This window comes from Myxocyprinus asiaticus, chromosome 14 (genome assembly GCF_019703515.2).
Source record: "Myxocyprinus asiaticus isolate MX2 ecotype Aquarium Trade chromosome 14, UBuf_Myxa_2, whole genome shotgun sequence".
Taxonomy (NCBI): Eukaryota; Metazoa; Chordata; class Actinopteri; order Cypriniformes; family Catostomidae; genus Myxocyprinus; species Myxocyprinus asiaticus.
Window position 1 is genome coordinate 32,090,264 of NC_059357.1, and position 26,309 is coordinate 32,116,572.

The 26,309-nt window shown below is 37.4% G+C and overlaps 1 protein-coding gene across 1 annotated transcript; it reads left to right on the top strand.

Moving 5' to 3' along the window:
• The first annotated feature begins 515 nt into the window (after window positions 1-515).
• On the top strand, window positions 516-25,621 carry zc3h7a (zinc finger CCCH-type containing 7A). The gene is made up of 23 exons (XM_051716274.1): window positions 516-619; window positions 1,405-1,510; window positions 1,772-1,811; window positions 1,905-2,102; window positions 2,248-2,406; window positions 2,492-2,572; window positions 4,534-4,587; window positions 4,665-4,704; window positions 4,802-5,109; window positions 5,491-5,734; window positions 6,670-6,701; window positions 6,799-6,970; window positions 9,100-9,258; window positions 12,290-12,495; window positions 13,223-13,323; window positions 13,492-13,673; window positions 13,761-13,831; window positions 14,292-14,425; window positions 14,811-14,916; window positions 15,071-15,179; window positions 22,714-22,847; window positions 24,453-24,616; window positions 24,705-25,621. The coding sequence occupies exons 2-23, from the start codon at window positions 1,443-1,445 to the stop codon at window positions 24,892-24,894; spliced, it is 2,952 nt and encodes a 983-aa protein (XP_051572234.1). The 5' UTR covers window positions 516-619; window positions 1,405-1,442; the 3' UTR covers window positions 24,895-25,621.
• Window positions 25,622-26,309: the final 688 nt, after the last annotated feature.

The following is a 26,309-nucleotide window of genomic DNA, read 5'->3' on the forward strand; positions in this document are numbered from 1 at the left end:
AGGCTACCTAGGGTCTTGAATTACCCTATACACTTTTGATACTTAAACTCAGTAATTATTCCCTCCTTAAAAAAGTTAAACTCCTAAAGACATGAACTGTTACCTTGAAAATGTGTTTATTTTATTTGTTACACTATTTATAGATTGAGGAACACTAAAGAGGTGTGGGAACAAATCAGGGGGATGAAATGAGGTCCCGGGTCACTAAAGTTTAAGGGCTAAACTTTCAGCTGACAAAACATTGAGAGAAAAAAGATATTTCCCAAATCAATCAATCAATCAACCAATCAATCAATCAGGAAATAGAAACCCAGCTGGCTGTTGTCAAGTGTGTCCATCAGGGGGCGCTCTAACAATCTTCAACTACTAACCCAAAAAAGTGAACAAGACGTCATGAAGAAGATCACGTTGCCCAAAGACAAGGATGGGCGTTTTTAAACTATCCAATGAAAATAGCGAATCTCAAAGGTTTGAAAACGCCCACTGATTGGGAAAAGCCCATTTTTGTTCTGCAGAGACACAAGTCTCCACAAAGAAGAAGACTCGATTGACGGACGCATGAAAACATTAGTGTTTGAATGGAGTAGCCTGCTTTCTATTGATGATTGATCTCTTTAAGGTGAGTCTTTACGACCGTAATGTATATATTTGTTTGTACACACATACACACACATATATATATATATATATATATATATATATATATGCTCGGCTGGAGGCTCATTTAGCTGGTCAAGTGGGCACAGCTGCGCGGTAAAAGTGCTGCCATGCTAGTCTACCTAGCGACTGCTCATGTAGCGCAAGAGTTTGCATGACTAAACATCAGGCGAGCACACGTGATCTACGTGTTAACACTTTATAGATTAAGAACAGTTTAGCAATACTGACGCTCATAATGTCCATTAAAGCCTTCCTTTTTTACCTATTTGACCGTACAGTGGCGGTGTATCAATAGTTAAGGGCCAAAACACGTTTTACGTCCGTCTGCGCTGTTTTTTTTTTCCAATTGTTTTTCTGTGTAAACGCGCGCTAGACGGACGTCTTTTTCCAGCGACTCGCGCTTTCTTTGTTAGTCGTGTCAGAAGTTTCCATCTGGCTACAACAATCAGTATCTGACCCCGCCTCTGAATGAATTGCCCAACGCTGGCTTAAAGTGCTAGACAAATATCTGTAACAGCGAGCAAAAGGTAAGGAAGCGTGTTGTGATTTATGCCACGTTCCTGCAAATTTCACTGTCCGTAGTCAGGAAATCTGGCCGTTGTTGGGGCATTTAAACCCGAGAACGGAACAGGAAGGCACTGCCATAAAAGGTTCCTCGTTCCGCCGTAAGACACATTTTAATGCCTGATGTTAATGTAGATCTGCCTCATCGATATGAACTATCTTTATATCAAAAATTCGTAGGGTTTGACCACAGGCAAGTCCTACACGCGAACAGGAAAATGTCAGCAACATGTCCGGACCGAAGCAGCCGGTGGCAAGACATTCAGAAAGGACTGCAGTTTATTCAGTAAGTGTTTTTTTTTTTTCCCCTCTTTATCTTTAAAGGATCTGTATGTAAACTGAGAAAGACTGGTGAGCTTTTACGACAAAGAACAGACTGAACATGGCTTCAGTTTGTGTTACAAAGGGCAATAGTTGGAACCTGATGGTTTATTTAATTTTCAGCAAATTACATGTTGCTGTATGCCACAACTAATTCATAGCGACATGCACTGTTTTAATATTTTTTTGTCTCTAAATGTACTCTGAATCGTGTGGTTAATTGTAGGTCTACACTGCCCTTTCCTGGCACCCAGGAGCAGTATCAGGTTTGTTGATCACATTCACAATTTGTCAAGAACTGATGTTGTTTGCAGATTACTGGTAGATGAATAATAATGTACATTGGTCCCTGCCTGTAGGTGTACATTTGGAATTTGGTGAGGAATCTGTTTGGCGAGGGAAATGACGTGTTTCTTGAAGGCGACTGGGCGAGATCCGTTGAATCATACACAGAGGCCTTAAACATAGCAGAGTATGCAGAATCAGAGGACATCTGCATCTCTCAAGACCTTTGGGAGAAGCTTCATGCTAATCGTGCAGCATCCTACTTAAACATTGTAAGAATATCCATTCGCATGCAGATATTATATACACCATATACTGTATTTCTTGTGGGTTTTGATGAGTCCTTATGTTGCAGAGTGCACAAGTAAATTGTCGCTGTTGGTGTTTTAATTAGTTTGTTTGTGGATTTTGATGCAGGGAGTGCACGATCAAGCCCTGGAAGACTGTGAAAAAGCTCTCCAACTGAATGAAAACAACTACAGGGCACTTTACCGGAAAGCACGATGTCTTAAAGAGATGGGAAGACATAAAGAGGCTTATGAGGCTGTTGCTAAATGCTCCATGGCAGTGCCTCAGGTCAGACCACTTTACTTTGAGGGGTTTAATCGAATAGTATTAATAGTAGTAAGACTTTGTTCTTCATGTTTCATTTACTTTGCAGGATACTCATGTGATTGAAATGACTCAGGAGCTTGCAAAAATGTTGGGACTGAAAATCCGTAAGGCTTATGTGAGAAGCAAGGTAACCTTTTTGTTTTCCTGTCTAGGCCAGGCCATTCCTTAGTGAACGGGAAATAAGAATTTTAAGGTTTAGAAATTAGACATTTTCTCTCAAAATTATTAGGGATGCACCAATGTATCGGCTACCGATATTTATCAGCAAATTATATCCCTAATTAAAACCATTAGCATATCGGTTGTAAGCATGAAAACGCGATATGAATAACCTATGGTTTATTTATAGTTATCAACATGTTTTGTAAAAACTCTGTAAATTCAATGTCACAATCCAGAAATAATGTAAGCCATAAAATGTAGAATGGTTGAAACTGCTAAAAACTCCAAAAATCTATCTCGTTCTCACATTGAGTTACAGATGTGACAGTTGTGAAAGTTGCACTTACCTATAGACTAATGATGAGGGAAACCATCCAAAATGCTTTGATTTAGTTTGACTTCTGAGACCTCAGTATGATATCCATTAAGGCTGCACAATTGATTAAGATGAATTTAAATTAATTTACAATTATTAAAGCTTAAAGGCTGTGTTTTAAAATATAGTCTGCTTTCAGCACTTCATTCAGTGCTGTGTGAGCAAGCGGCGCCCTCTAGCAGTCTATATGGCATTATCCATTACACCATAATAGAATTTAAAGGTGAAGTGTGTTTTTTTTTTTTATATAAATACTTTCTACTATCCCAATTTAATGTTCATTGACAGCTATTAGTAAGCCATACATTGGTTAAAATATAAACTCACTGATGTTTATATTTTGAGCGGCCTGCTCTGCCCCACCCACCCCTTTCTTGCTCAAACTATTGCATGCGTTTGGGGCGTGGCTATTTGTTCAGCCTGGGGAATATGAGCAATTATGGCAGATGTGTACACAGGAAAATAAATTTAGCTTTGCCAAAATTTGAAGACTTTCTTAAAGACACCGTGTACGGAGTAAAACCAGATTGGCAATGTTCATTGCATTTACAAGGTGGAGGACACACACACACACACGCCACCACAAATGATGAGATCGCTCTGGCAAAAGAGAGCGCTAATAATGAGATTGCTGCACATGTCACTAATATACCCTGCCCTTGTAATTACATTTGGTGCCACTAGTTGTGCAGAAATTGCACACTTCACCTTTAAAAGGGCATTGGTTAAAAATTCTTATTTTTCAGTGATGTGGTTGACATTTCAGTGGAATTGCTCAACATATGCATAGTATGAGTTTGTAATTTTCTATCATATACAGTACATGCAGTTAAAAATTGAATTCTGTTGTTTTGAAGAGCAAAAACAGAAGTGCAAAAAAGATTTAGAAGTAAAAAAAAAAAAAAAAAAATTTCCTCATCAATCATCATGCTATTTTTAGTTATTTTTTTTTTTTATCTTCTATTTATCTTTCATTGTGGCTGGCTCTCTTTAAAATTTTGGCTTGTCATGTGTTCAACAGTTCCAATCCATGTTCAGTGGGAATTATTTATTGGTAGATATAAGATTTTGTAATTTTAGTAAATTTTTAAAGCCTAAATCCTGAGCAAAACAGTGATCTGATGACAAAATAAGGTAAGTGGCAAAATATCGGCATCAGCCAAAAGAAATTCATATCGGTGCATCCTTAAAAAGGATGAACGCTAATTAATTGATTGTGCCAGAGAAAATTAAACTCTTTGGAATAGTTCGCCTGAAAATTAAAATTGTCATGCACTCATGTTTTTCCAAACCCGTATGATTTTCATTCTTCCATGGAACCCAAAAGGAGATTTTAGGCAGAATGTTTGCATCAGTCACCATTCACTTTCATGCAATTTTTTTTTTTTTTTTTTTTTTTTTTTTTTTCATAGAATGAAAGTGAATGTTGGCTGTGGCATACAGGTTTGCAACAACATGAGCGTGAGTAAATTATTACAGAATTATGTATTTTTGGGCTAAATTGTGTATTTGTCCTTCATCAGTTTTTTCCTTTTTTCTTTTTCAAACAGCCTGCTTTAAATGTTTTGCCTGGCTCCAGTCTGTCAGGAGCTGTTAATGATAAGGTAAGACTTCTTACAGTGTAAAATGTTGTGCATATAGTAATGAGAAATTTGAGCTAAATCACTTCGTTTCCCAGCAGCATTCTCAAAGCTCTGCATCTGTGGAGGACATTGAAATGGGTAAGTTGATATATTTTTTCTTATATAGTAACTATTAGTTTTGAAAATCAGTTGCACTCATCTCATTAACACCTCATTGTCCCCATTTGTTTCATAGAAGTTGGCCAGTCTATGCAGGGTATGGGTGGCCCATTACCAGTCAGCATGCCAGTGTGTGCCACTGTAAGTGAGAAGGATGAAGTTGAGGCTAAGCCTCCCGTCGGTGTAATCTCACCACCAGTCATCCCAGTTGAAACTCATAACCCAGAGCCTGTTCCCATGCCTCTGCATGTTCCCCTGGTTAATGGAACCAGGCCCAACAACTCCTACACAATACCGGAGTCTCGCTTGGACTATGATACAGATATTATTGGCGATGATTTGGATGAGCTGTTAGACAGCGCAAGTCCTTCAGAGACTTCTTTGGTAGGATTCAGAACCATATTTAATGCTCCTGTAAAAGGGTAGTTAACCCAAAAAATGGAAATTCTGTCATTTATTCATCCTCCAAACATTTATGACTTTCTGCTGTGGAACACAAAAGAGATTTTGGGCTGAATGACAGGCTTAGTCACTTAAGTAAATGGTGACTGAGGCTAACATTCTACCTAACACCTCCTTTTGTGTAACATTGAAAAAAGAAAGTCAAAGGTTTAAAACAACATAAGGGTGAATAAATTATGACAGAATCTTTATTGAAGTGAACTATCCCTTTAAAGCATGAGCTCAGTTTAAGTTTTGAGTGCAAACAAAAGTAAATTAAAACAATAACTTGATGTTAATTATGTTTCTCTTTTCCCCATCAAGGATATTCCTACAGTAGATGGTCCTATTCCTTTACCAACCAGTATTGCTGCCAGTTGTTCAATGCAGAGTTCTCTGCTCATGCCTTCCAGCCTGAGCCATCCATTTATGAACATGGCTCCACAGTGCACAATAAATTTGCCTGCTCTCTACCACAAACCAATTTCATCATATTCTCTCGGTCTGGACACATTTTCATCAGCACTGGATTCATTGGATAGTTTGTCAGTTTCAGAGTCTCAGAAAGGTATGTTGCCTCAACATTATAGATATCTCAACATACAGTAGCCCCAAGAAGTATTTGGACAATTAAATGGAATAGTTTCCCAAAAATGAATTTCTCAACAATTACTTACCCTCATGCCATACGTGTATGACTTTTTCTTCCGCAGAACACAAATGAAGATTTTTAGAAGAAAATTTCAGCTCTGTAGGTTCATACAATGCAAGTGAATAATGACCAAAACTTTCAGGCTCCAAAAAGTACATAAAGACAGCATAAAAGTAACCCAGAAGTGGACTTCTGAAGCGATCCGATCAGTTTTGGGTGAGAACAGACCAAAACGTAACTCCTTTTTCTCTATAAGTTTTGATCATCAGCAGTCTGCTTGGCGATAACGCCATATAGTGCTCTGTGCATGCATCAGGCACTAGGAAGTGTAATCAAGCTTGAAATCATGATAGTGACTAGAGACTGCAATGGCAAGATGTACAGTGAAAAAGGAGTTATATTTTGGTCTGTTCTCACTCAAAATTGATTGGATCGCTTCAGAAGACATGGATTAAACCACTGGACTTTTATGGATTACTTTTATGCTGACTTGTGTTTTTTTTGGAGCTTTAAAGTTTTGGCCACCATTCACTTGTATTGTATAGACCAACAGAGCTGAGATATTCTTCTAAAAATCTTAATTTGTGTTTTGCAGAAGAAAAAAAGATATGAGAATTAAAATGTTTGTTTGAACTACTGTAAAATTAATTGCAAAAACTCAGAAGTTAGTGTTTGCCACTTTTTAAAAAATATATATTATTGTCCAATGTACTAAAAATTCATACATTTTTAATTGTCCAAATATTTATTGGGGAAACTGTACTGTTCTTCAAGAAGAATTCAGTCCGTTTTGTCTTATAAATTCTGATTTTCCCTTTTCTGTTCCTTTTTAAACCTCAAAAATGGACCAGAAAATCATTTTAGTCAGCATCATTTCATGTCGGTAAGAAGTTTAAATATTTCTTTTCCCTGTGGTTAACATTACATTCAGCCGTGCTCATTGATTCTCTTTAGTTTAACTCAGTTATTTGCTCTTTCAGCTGGGCAACAGTGACATGCCAGTGGCAAGCATTCCACCCATCGGGATGGGTTTCAGTACATCCGAGGGGACGTACACGCATAATTATCCACCGCAGTTGGATCTTGCCAAGAATCCTCTTGCTGATACCCATGATTTCAAACAGGCCTGTTCCTCATGCTATATTAAAACCGGTAAGCGTCAGTCATGTAGAAGTGCTGCTAGGCAACATTTGCAGCTCGTGCAGGGTTTCCGCGGGTCCTTAAAGTCTTACATTTACTTTTTAAAATTTAAGGCCATAAAAAGTCTTAAATATCTTAAATTACAAGAAGTCTTAAATTTCGTTTGCTGAGGTCTTACATTTTGGGGTGTGAATAGAGACGCTTAAAACAGCAGAATCTGCATGAGTCAAAATCGTCTCTCTCACTCTCTTGTGCATCCGTTATTTAGCAGCTGACGCTCGAGTTTAGTGTAAGCGTGTGCAGGGAAGTGCATTTTTACTGAACTTGCGATGTTACACATGTATAAACCCGTTAATCAGAAATGCAAATGCCATTATTCTGCGTCTCTAAGAGAGCGGCGAGCTAACACTGTTGCTCCTGCTTATAATCGACAAAGCTGTCAACATTACAATTTGCAAGCGCGCAAGGTTGGGGCGGTCTTTTGACGCTTTTCAAATCGTGGTGCTTCCTTATTTTACATCACCTTTGATGATAATTGTAAAGGTAACAGAACTACTCAGCTGCAGAGTTACTCCTGTTACATCTCTCATCTCCACCTCTCTTGAGCTCCATCTGATATATACAGGTATTTTCTCTGCCATCTGAATCAGTCAATTTGAAAAGATTTTGTAATAATATATAAAACAATAATATAAATATATACAATTATATTATTAAAAATATAAATAATATGAAAATGTATTATCTATATTTAGTATATAATCTGTTTTCAATATACATCATAACTAATTATGCAGCACAGTTCTTTCATAATTTTATGTTAACATTTTCAGTACATATTGTCAACTTTAAATGGCCATTTTTAAGGTAAATGAGTTTTGACTGACTTGAGATATTTCACACAAATGAAAATTGAAAAGAAAGTTCATTTTTAAATGATCTGCCTTTTAACTACCTGTTAAAGTATTTGGTAAAGGTATCTGCCAAGAAAAAATATATAAATGTTATTCAGCACATGCTAGACCTTATTCACAGCAGCGCCATATTAAATTTGACGAGAATGACAGCAAGGCTGTGAGGGATAGACGTACAGTCTCTTCAATGGACTGTAGTGCAGTTTAAAGTGTTTTTAGATCATTCAGCAGACAAAACATTGGAAAAATCTCTTCAAGGACACTCCGTAGACAAAAAATTCCAGACAATGTGAGTTGTGGAAAATCAGATGAGATATTGGAGCTTTTTACAGCTTTATACCATTCGTGCCATTGTAGAGATTGTAAGTCTCTCCCTCATAGCTTCATTTCCATTCTTATTAAAAATCAAACATGGGGCTACTGTGAATAAGGTCTATAGACCAATCCTCTTGTTTACAAAAATGTCAGCACATGCGCAGTAAGTTGTGGGAGAAAGCCCGCTGACTGTTGTATTAGATTTGACAGATTAGATGATTAAACGAAAGTATGACACAAAACCAACACAAATACAAACATTCTTAGCGATACAATTACTATAATAAAATGAGTTAATAACAAACATGTAATCATGTTAGCTATAAATTTTTGCTGCAAAGTTGTGAGTCGAGATGATCTCCGTCCAGTCAGCTCTGTTGATGGCTTGAAGCCACAGCAGTCAACGAGAGCCCTCGGAATCATTTTTCAACAATGTAATCCGATAAAATGTTACTTTTTACGCATGGTTTTTGCCACCACTTCCGTGTTAGACGTAAGCAGTGACATTGCCAAAGCAGTGTTCTATTGCATCACGTCTTGGTGGAAAGCAAGTGACTAAAGAGAAGGGTCACAATATAGGCTACATACTTTAGGCTATGTGTGTTCTTAATGAATTCATTTAAAGTTTTAATGTTGTATTAACTTATTTAAAAAAAGAAAACCCATAAATGCAAATAAAATATAAAAAACATGTCCAGAGACATCCAAGTAGTCTCAGGGGGTTTGTATTTACCAGCTAATGAATTAATGGTTTTTATTATTATTATTATTATTATTATTATTATTATTGCAAAAATGGTCTTAAATTTCTCTTATTTGGCTTTAAAGTTTTAAATTTCATTCCTTCGAACCTGCAGAAACTGTCATGAGGTTTTGCATATGGATTGCTTTATCACCTGCTTAAATACACAGGACCTGGAGTACTGGATTACACCTACCATCCAGAGGACCACAAATGCAAAAAGGAATTGCTTTTGGGAAGACTTAAACACACAGAACTCCCAACATGGAAGCTTATTCGTCCAAGACCCACCAAAAACCAGTACATGGGGCCTTATTATATTTGCAAAGGTAAAGCAGATTGGAATGTTTAGGTTGTGACTTTTCCCATATAGCTCTTTCCCAGATTATTACTTCTTTTTCTAAAATACTTGATTCTGATTGGTCAGTCATGACATTGAGAGGTCTAATATTTAAGGGCCGAGCACTTTATGTATCCATTAGTGTTCTTATTATTATTTTTCTGCACTTAGTCTATGACCCAAATAACCATACATGGGAAAGTTATGAAATCTGGTACACTGATTGAGATCTCTCAAATGTAATTGACCCAAATTTGAGGTCTCTAAATCAAACCTCCTAGTGCCACCAGTGGTTCAAAGTTGCACACATGTTTCGGTTATTACTTTTTAACCGTAAGGCCTAAAAACTAAATTATATTTCCTCTGATTTCTTGGGTCATGCCGAGTCCCAGTGGGTTGCATCATTTCAAAGCTCTGCTCACTAGATTTTCCGGCTTTTTAAATTTTCCGAAAAACCTACTCTTGCGGCCAAAAGTTTGGAATAATGTACAGATTTTGTTCTTATGGAAAGAAATTGGTACTTTTATTCACCAAAGTGGCATTCAACTGATCACAATGTAAAGTCAGGACATTAATAACATGAAAAATTACTATTACAATTTGAAAAAAAGATTCCGAACTTCTCAAACAACTTCAAAGAGTTCTCATCAAAAAATCCTCCATGTGCAGCAATGACAGCTTTGCAGATCCTTGGCATTCTAGCTGTCAGTTTGTCCAGATACTCAGGTGACATTTCACCCCACACTTCCTGTAGCACATGCCATAGATGTGGCTTATCGGACACTTCTCACGCACCTTACTCTAGCTGATCCCACAAATCTCGATGGGGTTAAGATCCATAACACTCTTTTCCAATTATCTGTTGTCCAATGTCTGTGTTTCTTTGCCCACTCTAACCTTTTTCTTTTTGATTTTCTGTTTCAAAAGTGGCTTTTTCTTTGCAATTCTTCCCATAAGGCCTGCACCCCTGAGTCTTCTCTTTACTGTTGTACATGAAACTGGTGTTGAGTGGGTAGAATTCAATGAAGCTGTCAGCTGAGGACATGTGAGGCGTCTATTTCTCAAACTAGAGACTCTGATTTTTAGTTGTACATCTGGCCTTCCACATCTTTCTGTCCTTGTTAGAGCCAGTTGTTCTTTGTCTTTGAAGACTGTAATGTACACCGTTGTATAAAATCTTCAGTTTTTTGGCAATTTCAAGCATTGTATAGCCTTCATTCCTCAAAACATTGACTGACTGACAAGTTTCTGGAGAAAGCTGTTTCTTTTTTGCCATTTTTGACCTAATATCGACCTTAAGACATTGCCAAAGACAATGTTAAGCTTCATTTAACGATCCAAATAGTTTTCAGAAGTGTTTGATATAATGGCAAGTGATTTTCTAGTACCAAATTAGCAATTTAGCATGATTACTCAAGGATAAGGTGTTGGAGTGATGGCTGCTGGAAATGGGGCCTGTCTAGATTTGATCAAAAATGAATTTTTTCAAATAGTGATGGTGCTGTTTTTTTTACATCAGTAATGTCCTCACTATACTTTGTGATCAGTTGAATGCCACTTTGGTGAATTCAAGTACCAATTTCCATCCGAAACAGCAAAATCTGTACATTATTCCAAACTTTTGGCCGCCAGTGTACTTTATCGATCTCTGAGACAGTATGTCCGATTCGCTTGAAGTTTATCATCTAGAGATACTTGTGACAAAAAGACAGCAACATATTCGACAATGAGCATGCCAAAATGGACTTGAGGCTGTAAATTTGCAACGTGTCAAGTGTATTGACACGAAACTTATTAGTTTATATGATTGCAAGCATGACTTGAGGGTACCTGCACAGTTTTGGGACGGTGTCACCTAGTGGTCAAGAAATATGCAAAATGGCTTTTTTTGCTTTTAACTTCTGAATAGTTTGGCCTAAAATAAATGAGACTGGTCTCTTTAGAGTCATTGGGGCATATAGAGTAGAATGTTCCCCAATTTTCATATGTCGGCCATATTGGGCGTCAACCATTTTGAATTTTGTTACAAGTTGAATTTTAGAAACTCATTGGCTTATTGTTACACAATTTGGTATGTGTCACCGGGCCATGTCCTGAAGGTATTAAAAAGTTTGGGGACAGTGCCACCAAGTGGTGTAATGTAGTAATTTTTCAAAAGTTATAAGCAATTTTTGCCTTTTGTAATGGGTGTAGTTAGCTGTACAATGATAACAAATTTGCCTTGGTCGGCCATACTTCCTGTGCACCATTTTGAATTTAATTGAAAACCTGCATTTTCAAACTTTTAGTCTGTATGTCCGAATCGCGTGAAATTTGGCATGTATCATCTAGTGACACTCGCAACAAAAGCTTTACGAGAGTCCAAACGGTTGTCATTATCACCACACCTGTTGGTGTGCTTAACCCCGTAATTGATGCTTGAATAGGGCGGTTGATTTTACATGGTTATTTAACGCGATCAATTTTATTTAATTATATAAAACAAATCATGCCTACTGAACTGTATGTAAATTCTGCAATAAAGAATTTGTCTACCATTGGAACAATTTAAGTTTACCACAATTAACCAACAACTGAAATAGTGCAGACAGAATGCAAAAACTCGGCCTGTGTGAACAGCCCTTAAGTCTACCTCGGACAAATTGATGAACTTGGTTGCGAAACTGATTACTTCGCACTGTTGGCCAGTGATAAGCTTATGTTCAATGATATGAAACAAAACAATATATTGCCTTTTTGTATTGTCTAATAATTTCTTTACTCGTCTGCCACAATGTATTTTTTTGAATGATCTGAATTATATTATAGATTATTTGGGGTCCTCAGCAAATACTGATATGTGATTAATCGGCATATTATGTAATTTATTCGGTTACAATTTTAATCGATTCACAGCCCTAATACTGGCCACTGAATGACCTCTGCTTTTGTGACAGGGTCCTGATCACCCTGTTTGCAATAATTATCAGCTGGCTGTAAATTATCCCTTACTTACAGACTCCAAATATTATGATTTATAGATGTAGCAATGGGACAAGAATGCAGGTATCTAGGACACTGTACCTTTGCTTACTGCCAAGAGGAAATTGATGTGTGGACCCTGGAACGCAAAGGCTTCATCTGCAGGGACAATCTATGTGATCCTTATGGATCGAGACCCAAGATCAATTTGTCTGTTCCTAAAATCCTACAGGAGCACCATGGGATTTTTATGTTCCTCTGTGAGGTAAAGTGTGCTGTTTTTGTTCAAACGGCTTGTTCGATATAGATGGAATTACTGACTAATCCCTGATACACCTGCAAGTTAATTTACCTTCTGTACAGTGAGATCAAAAAGTCTCAAACTGCTTGTGAAAATTTTATTTAATACAGTTCATCACAAATTATTTTATCAGCTTAACAATTTGAGGGAAAAGTTAGCATGAATTTACCCATTTTACTTTAATGACAGCATGCACACAAACTGGCAAGGACTTCATAAGTTTGTGGAAAATGTATGATCCACGTTATCCAGCATGATTGGAGAATATTCCCTAGAGTGTCCTGTGTGCTTCAATGGAAGCAAGGAAATCAGTTAACATGGTCAATGTTGCAAATTTCCTTTATTTATTTAGTGACCTAGAAATAGTGCAGAAGCCATTTCTTATGCGGTTTACTTCATAATGTTTATTCTGCTTGTTTCCATGTTTACATTTAGAATATTTTTTTTTTTTTTTTTTTTTTTTATGTGAACTCTGACTTTTCAACCCACTGTATCTAGAGTCATATTTCCATGTTTACAAGTCTTAAAATCTGCCTTCTAACACACCAGCTCATTTCATCATTCTTCAACTGGAATTACCGGTTTTCAAAGGAATGGATTTTCCGTTTCAGTGTTTGTCAAGTCACAGTTGAAATTTGCATCATTTTTATGAAGCTGTACAAATATCTAACGTGTGTGACTTGGTCTCTAGGTGTGCTTTGATCACAAACCCAGAATAATCAGCAAAACCAATAAGGACAACCCCAGTCTATGCTCTCACCCAGTGACAAAGCATGCATTTGAGGAAAAGAAGTAAGCGTCTCTTCTTGTGTGGGCATGAATATGCACATTTGCTGTCTGGGCATGCCTTGCATTGAATGAAGTTGTTCTGAATAAAAGATAAAAACCCATAGTGCGACACTCATGATGTCATGCAAAGTTTTATGAATAACAGAAGGATGTTATTGCTTTATTCCTCAGGTGCCTTGTACATATTTTGAAGGACAAAACCGTTAGGTACTCCAAAATCCGTTCCTACCACCCTTATTGCCAGATGGATCTGTGTAGGCATGAGGTGCGATATGGGTGTCAGAGAGAGGATTCCTGCTTTTATGCGCACAGCCTCATTGAGCTCAAAGTCTGGATGATGCAGAGTGAACAAGGTGACCTGCCACTCAGGATGAGTGAATTATATTAAGACATCAGAGCGTACATAAAACACTATCTAAACACCAGTGTTTTGGTTTTAGGTATCAAACATGAAAGTATCGTTCAAGAGTCCCAGAAATATTGGAATATGGATGCTGCTACTCATGCCCAGGTAGAGTTTGTTTGTAGCGGAACTACCGACTATATATCCAGGGTTCCTAAGGTCATGGAAAATTTGGAAATTTCAGGGAATATCAAAATTAAAGTTAATATACTTTGCTCTAAAGTGTTTATTTGGCTTGGCAATACTCTTTTGTGGAGTGAAACTTAATGGCAAGCCATATTGCTACCTGATTCTTTTTTTATTTTTTTTAGCAAATCGTTCTGAGTCAGTTCTTCTCATTGAATTGTCTGGTACACATTTGTCTAAAAGATTCATTAACAATTTGGTCTAAATCAAAATTATTTGTTAAAAAAAAAAAAAAAAGGCTGTGTCCAGTAGTTTCAAACAACTGGAATGGTCATGGAAATTCATTGGCCAAAAAGTTTGGGAACCCTGCATATCATAGAAATCTGTGCCCACATTTCTCTGAGACATCTCTTGGATTGTCTTTCTTATTGCAACCTCATAGGTGCTCCAAGCCCTGCGCAGATTTGGACCACCTAACCTGAAGTTGCAGTTCGTATGTGCGCAGTGTTGGAGAAACGGTCAAGTCAGTGAGCCAGACAAAGACAAGAAGTACTGCAGTGCCAAGGCTAGGCATCCGTGAGTATGGAATATATTAACTCGCTGAACTGCAGTTTTTAAAACTGAAGTGTTTAATTTGCGACATTAGCGTCACCAGACAGAATAGCAAAAATCCCTCAGTCTTCCATTGTATGTACAAAATAGATTGTCCTGACCCAAACTGCTGTGTCAGGCTGATTGGGCTGCTCAAACAGCAATGTTTTAATAGCACCATAGTGTTACTCTTTTAGTTGAAATAAACCTATAAATGGCTCACTTATTGTTGACTCTGCATATTAAGCTGGGTATCCCAGAATTTAAACACTGAAAAAATGACACGCATCAGCTTTAAGTTGAATATTTTGACAGTGACTAATAGTATCTCCTTTTCTTTTCTTTTTTTTTGTGACTTCCTGTTGACCAGTTGGTCTAAAGAGAGACAAGTGGTTCTGGTTAGCTCAGTTGAACGGAAAAAGTGGACAACAGTTCGCCCTCTCCCAACAAAAAAGCCCATTCCTGCTCAGTTTGAAGTAAGTGTAATGTAGAATTCATGCTTACAAAAATGTTCATGAAAAATTCCAGTCTGGATTTTTCCATCACTTTTTTTTTTTCACCAAGTTTAAGGTTTATGAATATAATAACCTCTGTCTATTGATTAATTGTGTGTTTTTGGCATGTTTGTAGATTTGCCTGCATGTGGCATCAGGCAAAAAGTGTCAGTACATTGGAAACTGCAGCTTTGCACACAGCACAGAGGAACGAGATTTATGGACCTTCATGAAAGATAATAATAGTAAGTTCATCATACATTTTGAGTGCCTTACCCTTCAGTAGGTTACATGAAGTTCATTTCCACTTTTAATGGCTACTTTTATAAATATGTTCCATTTTCAAGAAAAAACAATTAAAATGCACTTAAACCCATACCATAGATTTATATACTATTTTAGCATATTAAGTGATACCTTTTTCCCCAATACTTTAATAGATGGTTTTAAAAACAGGTTAAAAAAAAAAATCTATTAGAAAATCTGGAAAGAAGTTTATCGCCTTTTTGGTTTTTCATTTTGCTCAATGCCGATAATTACACACACACACACAAAAAAACAGCAACACTTTACAATAAGGTTTTATTTGATAACAAATTTATTAGGGATCATGAACTAACAATATATTTTTACAGCATTTATTAATTTGTAAAGAAAATTGTTCATTTATAGTTTTAGTTCATTATGCATTAATTTTAAAAAATACAACTTTTAATTTTATAAATGTATTAGTTTGTTGAATTTAACATTAACAAAGAGATTAATACATGCTTAAATTATTGTTCATTGTTAGTTAACAAATGGTAATGAATACAACCTTAAGTGTTACCAAAATCACTTATTCAGTGTTGGGTAGATTACTTCTGAAATATAATCTGGTTATAGTCTGTTAAAATTATAATTGTAATCGGTAATGTTTAAAATTACACTCTTTAGGTAATCTAATCTGATTGCCTTTGGGTTACTTATTGCATTTTATTTTTTAAATCAAGTGTATTAAGTTCCAATTTACACTTATTTTAAACATTAGTAAAAAAAAAAAACTTATGTATAATTGTATTAACATTATGAAACTTAAATTTGTAAATTTGGTAGTCCTAATTTAGTACAGTGCTTTTGGTAAGTATAAAAATAGAATATAATGGGCAAGCTAAAGATGTATTCATATTTATTTTACAGCCAGACAGCTGTCCAAATTCAAGGATAGTATTTAAGAGGTGACCGATGTATCCGGTTTTGTCATAAAAAGCAATACAGAATTTGCGTACAGAGTTTATGATGCGAAATTATCTACTTGAATTCCATGTATGTTAATATTGGTCCTAACTGATTCCGCCAAAGGCTCTAATATTAGAGCAAATAATAAAGGGGACAAAGGACATCCCTGCGTTGTTCCCTTTGTTAACGTAGAAATCTTCGAATTAGGGCTGCATCTAACGATTATTTTGATAATTGACTAACGATTATTAGAATGATTATTCGGCGATTATTGCAACGATTAATCATTAGCTCTTAAACGATTATTCAGCTTGTGCCCCGACTTAAAAGGTTGTATTAGATGTGCAAAGTGGACAAAATCATCTTTTAAAAATACCTCTAAATGACATTCACTGAATTAAAGAGAAAAAATACTTTATTTGTTTTATTTGTTAAAAAAAAAAAAACACTGCAAAAAATCCTATTGTTATCAAGTGTTTTTGTCTTGTTTTCCATTTGAAAATTGTCTAAAAATTCTTAAAACAAGAAATATTTACTTGAAGCAATAGCCTATATAAGATATTTAGACTTGCTTTCAGAGAATGTATATTGAATGTATATTTTGTATATTAGTGTGTTTTTTTTTTTTCACTTGTTCATACTTCTGCCAGTGCAGTGAAGAGAGAATTTACTTCTATTCAAGATACATTCTCTGAAAGCAAGTCTAAATACCTTATGTTGTTTCTCAGGTAAATGTATCTTGTTTTAAGGATTTTTGGATATTTAAAAATATTTAATTATATTAACCTACATTCTCAGATAACAAGTTTTTCTTCTGCAGTAAAGTAAATGTACTTAAGGAGTTTTAGATATTTATATCGGAAAACAAACCCCCCCAAAAAAAAAAAGATTTTTTTTTTGCATTGTTTAATGGGCTAACCGTGTGTTCAGACCAGAGGAGGCGAGAGCGTCAAAATTCGCTCTGGCTGCCCTGCCAACAACGCTATCGAAGATTCGTGGATGCTCTGACGTAGTTGAAATAGGCGGCAACGTTCGTTCGAAATGCTTTTATATTTAAAGGGGCCGCAAAACATCCAGACAGGTCGACCGGTATCTTTTTGCCGACCTATCACAAGTAGCATATATCCTCATGAAATCTTTTAAATGTGAAAGAAATCGATCGATGGCATAAAGTAATTAAATATAAAAAGACAAACGCTGATGGTATAAATGTGTTACCGATTGATCAGGCAGCACAGTTTTGCATGCTATGGTGCCAAAATTAGCATGCAATATATTATATATAATATTATATAAACCATAATATCCACTTCATCAACTCACCTGGCATGCCAACAACCATGTCAAATCTCATTACCATAATGTTGCCCACACTTTAACTTTCCTCTGACGGCCACAACGCTCAAGACACGCCGGCCACAGACTAGACGCTGGCTGCCATAGAAAATGAATGACTTTCGGTCGATTTGACGCTCTTGACGCCTCTGGTCTGAACGCACCATAAGACACACTCTCACCTTTTTGTTCTTTTGATTTCGATCCATCTTTAACTCAAAAAACAAATTCTCTCTTCCTAATAGAGCTTGAATCGCCGATTTTCTTCACAATAAGATGCACACCGTGACCCACATTATGATTTACTACGTCGCGAGCCATCACGTTATAATCTAGCTGCAGCGAGTGATGAGCTCCTCCGTGCGAGACAGTGAATCAGCTGGGAGAAATTTGAAACTCGCGCTGTTTTTCACGTAACTCTTATAAGTGGCTCTGACCGCACAGAGAAATGCCAGTTTCGGAGTTTGTGCTTATTTATACAACCCGTTTCCTTATTATTTGAACTTTAATAAAGGATGCATTAAAGATGTAACACTGGGGTGTTACCTTTTTAGATGCTCTGACTAGATGCTCTGAAGTTTTGCTTCAGTGGAACGGCATGTATGGCTCTGCTTTATTTCACGTCACAACGGCACTGCTTCTGTTCTGTATTTACTATCTGCATTTTTATTATAATTCCCTCATACTTTGTGGTCTACATCATCTTAATCTGTTTGGAAAGTTTGGAGTGCATCTGCACTGTGAGCTATTCGTTCTTCCTCTCCTCAATCAAGCGCGAGCTGAAGTGCTGCTCTGCTGCACCATCATTAGCATTTTAAATGATCTCGTGTTGTGTTAAATAAGATCAAATGACTATTCGACAACTAAAATTTTTGTTGACTTTTTTTTGTCAACTTTGTCGATAACGTCATCTAGTCATTTCAATGAGTTTCGAATTCGATGAGTTTGTAGTAACTACTGCCTTTGGGAATGTATAAAGAGTTTTAATCCAATTAATAGAAATAAAACCCATTAAGTTTCTCAAGAACTGAAAATATAAATTACCATTCCACTCTATCGAAAGCTTTTTCTGCGTCTAACAATATCAATAAAGCAGGAATTTTATGTGACTTAATATAATCCATTAGGTTAAAGAGTATCCTAGTATTGTCTGAGACAGATCTCCCTTTGACAAAACCAGTCTGAAAGGCCTTTAAGTTTTGGGAGCAGTGTCAAGTCGTGAAGCAGTTATGTAACTATTTTATAGTCTGCATTTAAGAGACTGATTGGAGGATATGAGGAGCAATTTAAAGGGTCTTTATCCTTTTTAAGAATCAAAGATATCTGAGCTATATTCATAGAATCTGGAATAACGCCTTGGCTATAAAATTCATTTAACATCGGCATAAACAGTGGAGCTAATTCTGACCAGAAAAGCGAATAAAACTCCACTGTAAAGCCATCAGGACCAGGTGCCTTATTAAGGGGCAAATTATTGATAATTAATACCTCTTCGAGTTTGAAAGGGCAATTTAGATTATTCTCAATATCAGATTCTGACAAAGATGAAAACTAACCTTCTCTAAAAGATCCTCTGAATCATTTGAAGTAGTTTTTCAGAAGAATACAACTTAGAATAAAAACGATAGAAGGTCTGATTAATCTCAGAAGGGTTATAACTTATACTATCCTTGGTCTTAAAAGATCCAATTATATGACATGCCTGTTTTTTTTTTTTTTTTTTTTTTTTTTTTTTTTTTTATGGTATGAACAGTTTATTTGTGTTCTCATTTTGTCCGAGTAATACATTTTTAACTTGGATCTTGCAATATTCAACTTGTGCCAATTTATATCACCCTGACACTGTTTATGTAAGGTTTCCCAATATAGTACCTCTTTTAGTAAGGATTCCAATAGAGCTTGTTTCTCTTTTTTTTTTTTTTTTTTTTTTTTTTTTTTTTTTTTTTTTTGGGATGCTGCATTTGAGATTATCTGACTCTGTAAAGAGGTTTTCAGTGCATCCCATTTGGTTGCTTCTGACACAGGACATTTCATTATTTAATTTATATTCATTAAACCATTCACAAGTTAATTTACAGAAGTTTTCATCCTCCAAAAGGGATACATTAAATCTCCAATTTCTTGACCTTGTTGTCAATTTGCCTAAATCAAATAATGCTGAAACAAAAGCATGATCCGATAAGGTAATCGGGCCCATTTCACAACATAAAACATGGCTAATATAAACTCTGCAAAAAAAGAAACGTCCCTTTTTCAGGACACTGTATTTTAAAGATAATTTTGTTAAAATCCAAATAACTTTACAGATCTTTATTGTAAAGGGTTTAAACAATGCTTGTTCAATGAACCGTAAACAATTAATGAACATGCACCTGTGGAACGGTCATTAAGACACTAACAGCTTACAGACGGTAGGCAATTAAGGTCACAGTTATAAAAACTTAGGACACTAAAGAGACCTTTCTACTGACTCTGAAAAACACCAAAGGAAAGATGCCCAGGGTCCCTGCTCATCTGCGTGAAAGTGCCTTAGGCATGCTGCATGGAGGCATGAGGACTGCAGATGTGGCCAGGGCAATAAATTGCAATGTCCATACTGTGAGACGCCTAAGACAGCACTACAGGGAGACAGGAAGGACAGCTGATCATTCTCGCAGTGGCAGACCACGTGTAAAAACACCTGCACAGGATCGGTACATCCGAAAATCACACCTGCAGATACAGGTACAGGATAGCAACAACAACTGCCCGAGTTACACCAGGAACGCACAATCAGACTGTCCGCAATAGGCTGAGAGAGGCTGGACTGAGGGCTTGTAGACCTGCTGTAAGGCAGGTCCTTACCAGACATCACCAGCAACAGCGTCGCCTATGGGCACAAACCTATCTTCGCTGGACCAGACAGGACTGGCAAAAAGTGCTCTTCACTGACTAGTCACGGTTTTGTCTCATCAGGGGTGATGGTCGAACTCGTGTTTATCGTCGAAGGAATGAGCGTTACACTGAGGCCTGTACTCTGGAGTGGAATCGATTTGGAGGTGGAGGGTCCGTCATGGTCTGGGGCGGTGTGTCACAGCATCATCGGACTGAGCTTGTCATTGCAGGCAATCTCAACGCTTTGCATTACAGGGAAGACATCCTCCTCCCTCATGTGGTACCCTTCCTGCAGGCTTATCCTGACATGACCCTCCAGCATGACAATGCCACCAGCCATACTGCTCGTTCTGTGCGTGATTTCCTGCAAGACAGGAATGTCAGTGTTCTGCCATGGCCAGCGAAGAGCCCAGATCTCAATCCCATTAAGCACATCTGGGACCTGTTAGATCGGATGGTGAGGGCTAGGGCCATTCCCCCCAGAAGTGTCCGGGAACTTGCAAGTGTCTTGGTGGAAGAGTGGGGTAACATCTCACAGCAAGAACTGGCAAATCTGGTGCACTCCACGAGGAGGAGATGCGCTGCAGTACTTAATGCAGCTGGTGGCCACACCAGATACTGACTGTTACTTTTGATTTTGACCCCCCCCCCCTTTGTTCAGGGACACATTATTCCATTTCTGTTAGTCACATGTCTGTGAAACTTGTTCAGTTTATGTCTTAGCTGTTGAATCTTTGTTCATACAAATATTTACACATGTTAAGTTTCCTGAAAATAAAAGCAGTTGAAAGTGAGAGGACGTTTCTTTTTTTTTTTGCTGAGTTTATAATTCTGGAATATACACTATATTGCCAAAAGTATTCGCTCATCTGCCTTTAGACGCATATGAACTTAAGTGACATCCCATTCTTAATCCATAGGGTTTAATATGACGTCGGCCCAACGTTTGCAGCTATAACAGCTTCAACTCTTCTGGGAAGGCTTTCCACAAGGTTTAGGAGTGTGTTTATGGGAATTTTTGACCATTCTTCCAGAAGCGCATTTGTGAGGTTGGACGAGAAGGCCTGGCTCGCAGTCTTCGCTCAAATTCATCCCAAAGGTGCTCTATCGGGTTGAGGTCAGGACTCTGTGCAGGCCAGTCAAGTTCTTCCACACCAAACTCGCTCATCCATGTCTTTATGGACCTTGCTTTGTGCACTGGTGCGCAGTCATGTTGGAACAGGAAGGGGCCATCCCTAAACTGTTCCCACAAAGTTGGGAGCATGGAATTGTCCAAAATCTCTTGGTATGCTGAAGCATTCAGAGTTCCTTTCACTGGAACTAAGGGGCCAAGCCCAGCTCCTGAAAAACAACCCCACACCATAATCCCCCCCTCCACCAAACTTCACAGTTGGCACAATGCCTTCAGACAAGTACCGTTCTCCTGGCAACCGCCAAACCCAGACTCGCCCATCAGATTGCCAGATAGAGAAGCGTGATTCGTCACTCCAGAGAACGTATCTCCACTGCTCTAGAGTCCAGTGGCGGCGTGCTTTACACCACTGCATCCGACGCTTTGCATTGCACTTGGTGATGTATGGCTTGGATGCAGCTGCTCGGCCATGGAAACCCATTCCATGAAGCTCTCTACGCACTGTTCTTGAGCTAATCTGAAGGCCACATGAACTTTGGAGGTCTGTAGCGATTGACTCTGCAGAAAGTTGGCAACCTCTGCGCACTATGCGACTCAGCATCCGCTGACCCCGCTCTGTCATTTTACGTGGCCTATCACTTCGTGGCTGAGTTGCTGTCATTCCCAATCACTTCCACTTTGTTATAATACCACTGACAGTTGACTGTGGAATATTTAGTAGCGAGGAAATTTCACGACTGGACTTGTTGCACAGGTGGCATCCTATCACAGTACCACGCTGGAATTCACTGAGCTCCTGAGAGCGGCCCATTCTTTCACAAATGTTTGTAGAAGCAGTCTGCATGCCTAGGTGCTTCATTTTATACACCTGTGGCCATGGAAGTGATTGGAACACCTGAATTCAATTATCTAGATGGGTGAGCGAATACTTTTGGCAATATAATGTATAAGTAATCCAGCCAGTCATGTTGGTTTGAATAAAAAGTATAATATATATATATTTTTTTTTATCTTTGTTAAACTCCCAACACTTAGTAAACATGAAATCAATTTGCTATTTGTCTGTCCCTTGAATCGATATGTAATTCATAAACAAGTAATTAATCTGATCTAATTACAAGTACTTTTATTTTGTAATGCGTTTATATAGTCCAGATTACATGTACTCCATTTCCCAACACTGCATTTAATATATTGTCACCAATATCGTGTGTGTGTAGTTGCAGACATGGAGCAGCTGTATGAGATGTGGCTGCTGTCACAGAAGCCGGGGTGGAGTGAGGAAACCTCCAGCAGTGCTGCCAGAGAGAATGGCAAACAGATTCACATGCCCACAGATTATGCAGAGGAAGTGGTATGGAAATTTTAATATTTAAACTCAAGTTTTATATATCAGAGAAACTGTGTATTACAATAATGTAACTTTTAGATCTTATGACTGGCATTAGTAAGATCACTTGCACATTTTCCATTTGCTTTTCTCAAAAACTTAGTAGCTCTTCCTCGTATCAAAAAGAACTTAATGAAATGCATTCTTAAAACGTTCTTCTAAATCAGTGCTACTCAACACGTGGCCCTCGAGCGATCTTTTGCAGCCTCTGTTATGATGTCACCATCAGACATCAGCAACCTATCAAATCTGTATGAATTGTGAAGTGTCCATTTTCATGAGGATTTACGGTAGTTCTCTACATTTGCTAAATCACGTTTGAGAGGAAATTCAACTGCAAGAGGATGTTACAAATAAAAAACAAACAAATAATATCTGAGCATGGCTGATGTTATGAGAGCGGTGAACGATCTGCGCACGTTCATACACCGTACGTGCGCTCACGCGCGGTCTGTTAGTCAGACATGCACGCTCGTAATCTCACATGAGAGTTACTCAACATGGCGCGAATCTGTCCAATCTCTTGAATAGCTCATCAGAGATATATACTCGTCATGACAACAGTATGTACAGGGAAAAAATAACAGTTTTTCCTGCAGTGACTGCGCTGAGGAGCTTTCACGCAAATGCTTTTTAGTGATCTACTTTGACGAAGAAACACTAAGGGGGGGTGAACAAATCATTGACTTGTCACTGAAGGACTGTTGTTGCTAATTTTGGATATATCGCTCTTGTTTTTGAACACATCTCTGGTGTATGTGATGTTGAACACTCATGGTGATTGTTAATTGACAATCACAGTGACAACAACTTAGCTATCAGAAAATCGATCTGTACAACCCTTATGTTTAAAAAATAAAATAAAATAAAAAAAAAAAGAAAATGACACAGGGATGGTTGACAAAAACGAAAATGCTCTCATTATTTCCTCACCCTCGTGCCATCTTTGATGTCTATGACTTTCTTCTGCAGTACACAGATGAAGATTTTTAAAAGAATATCTCAGCTCTGTAGGTCTATACAAGACAAGTGAATGGTGGCTAGACCTTTCAAGCTCCAAAAAGCACAAAGGCAGCATAAAAGTAATCCATAAGACTCCAGTGGTGAAATCCATGTCCTCAGAAGCGATATAATAGCTGTGGGTGAGAAACAGATTAATATTAAAGTTTTATATTATTTATTTTTTTTACTATAAATCTCCAGTCTCACTTTCACATCTGAAAGTGAAAATGGAGATTTTATAGTAAAAAAAAGAAAAAAAAAAAAGCAAAGGACTTAAATGTTGATCTGTCTCATCCACAGAGCTGAGATTGTTTTTTTTTTTTCTAAATAATTTGTCTTCAGCAAAAAGAATGTTATACACATCAGGGATGGCATGAAGGTGAGTAAATGATGAGAGAATTTTCATTTTTAGGTGAACTATCCCTAAAAATGAATAATAATAATTAGTTAGTGTGTGTGTGTATGAAAAATTAAGATTGCGGCCCTCGAGGGTACATGGATTCAGCTTTGCTGCACCTGAGTTTCTGAAGTTGAGTACGCCTGTTCTAAATATTGCTGTTTCATCAGGCTGGCAACCATTGTTGGTTGTGTGGGAAAAACTGCAACAGCGACAAGCAGTGGCAGCAGCACATCACCTCTGAGAAGCATAAAGAGCGAGTGTTCAACTCTGAGGACGATCAGAACTGCTGGCAATATCGCTTCCCTACAGGCACCTTCAAAGTCTGTGAGCGGTGAGTCACATGTTAATGTGTAACACCGGTCAAAGTGTCCCGAAAGGCTGAGCCAGTGTTGTTAACGGATTTGTTTCGATTGTTCCAGGTTCCTCAAGGGCACCTGCACAGAGGAGGAACTTTGTAAGCTGGCACATGGGGAGGAGGAGTTGAAGGAATGGAAGGACAGAAGAGAATTCCTTTTGATGAAACTTGCCAAAGCCAGAAAAGATCACTTGATGGCACCAAATGATAATGACTTTGGCAAATATAGTTTTCTACTTAAAGATATTAACTAATGTTTTAATTAATTTGACGATTGATGCAGGGTGTTCTGGAACTAAAATACATCTTGGGCTCGGTATTGAATCAGGCAAGCATGGTGTAGCTCTCGGCGGAGGAGGGAAAAGCATTCCTCCTAGATTTTAATGGAAAGCACAGAGCTGGCCTTGTGTTCAGAGTTATCACTGGCTTTGTTGCTTTTATGACTGGTTAAAATGAATGCACTATCGCCTTTTTATTTTTTTGTTATTAAATATCATGGCGGATCACCTTTCAGGAAGTAAAATGTGGATTTTGTTCATGAATCCCAAAGCAAAAGTGCAGTATATAGGTATGGAAGGACATAATGGATATACTGAGAGAAGCCCTCTGAGATTTCATGACCGATTTCTGTCTTTTTTTTTTTTGTTTTGTTTTGTTTCTTTACTCCCGTTTTGGAATGTTGGGTCCTGTTTCTGTTATTCAGCATCCTCACCAAATTAGTATATTGTATGATTGCTGTGTTAAAGCCTGTTGGTATTATAAGGACCAACATAAAATGCAAAGTCTTCATCTTTTCAGCTTCCAAATTTATACCATTTAGGTGTATTAATAGAGACGTGATAAGGGATATGGTTGGCATCACCCAAGGGAGTTAGGTTGATGTCAAGACATGTTTTATCCTTGAGTGAGAGATATTGGATAAGAACGACCTTTCTAGTTGCACCTCTGTAAAAATGTTAAATAAATGCATTCTCGCTTGGATCTGGTGAGCATTTAGATTTTGCTCTTTGATCATTTTATTTCCTACATTTAAATCAATTTTTTTTTATTGTTGAAAGGCACTCATGCTCTGGTTTAAAATCAGATGCTGACTATAGTTAAGACATAAAATGAGATTTAATCATTTGTTTTTAAAAATTGGTCAAAAGTTGTGGCAACTCACTTGTTTTGATGTAAAAGTTCAGCACTGTTTAGTGTAAGATTCCATGAGTTGCCACAAACAAAATATTTTTTTGGTAAACAGCACTTCAATAATTAAAGGTATGTCATACACCGTAGGGTACACTACACAAGCTCTTAGACATGTATGGCATTTTTCTGTAGTCGTGGTTTCCATCCATTCTTTCAAACATTTCTGCACTGCAGTAAGCATACCTCAGACACTGCACATAGTTTGTGTTCATCAGACATGTGGTTTCTCAACACTCCCTGTATTGTTATACATACAAGTAAATACAATAATCATGCTACATAAGCAAGATCATTTAAATCTTTGAAAGCATTCACATTATTATAGCAAACATAATTATCCAAATTGGACCTACACTTTCAGAATTGTAAAGGTCAGAATCCAGTATCTGATTTAATGCACTAGTAGACCTAAATGGATGTATTATGTCTTTTTTTTTTTTTTTTTGTGGATTGTATACCAGCAACAGTGTGTTTCCAA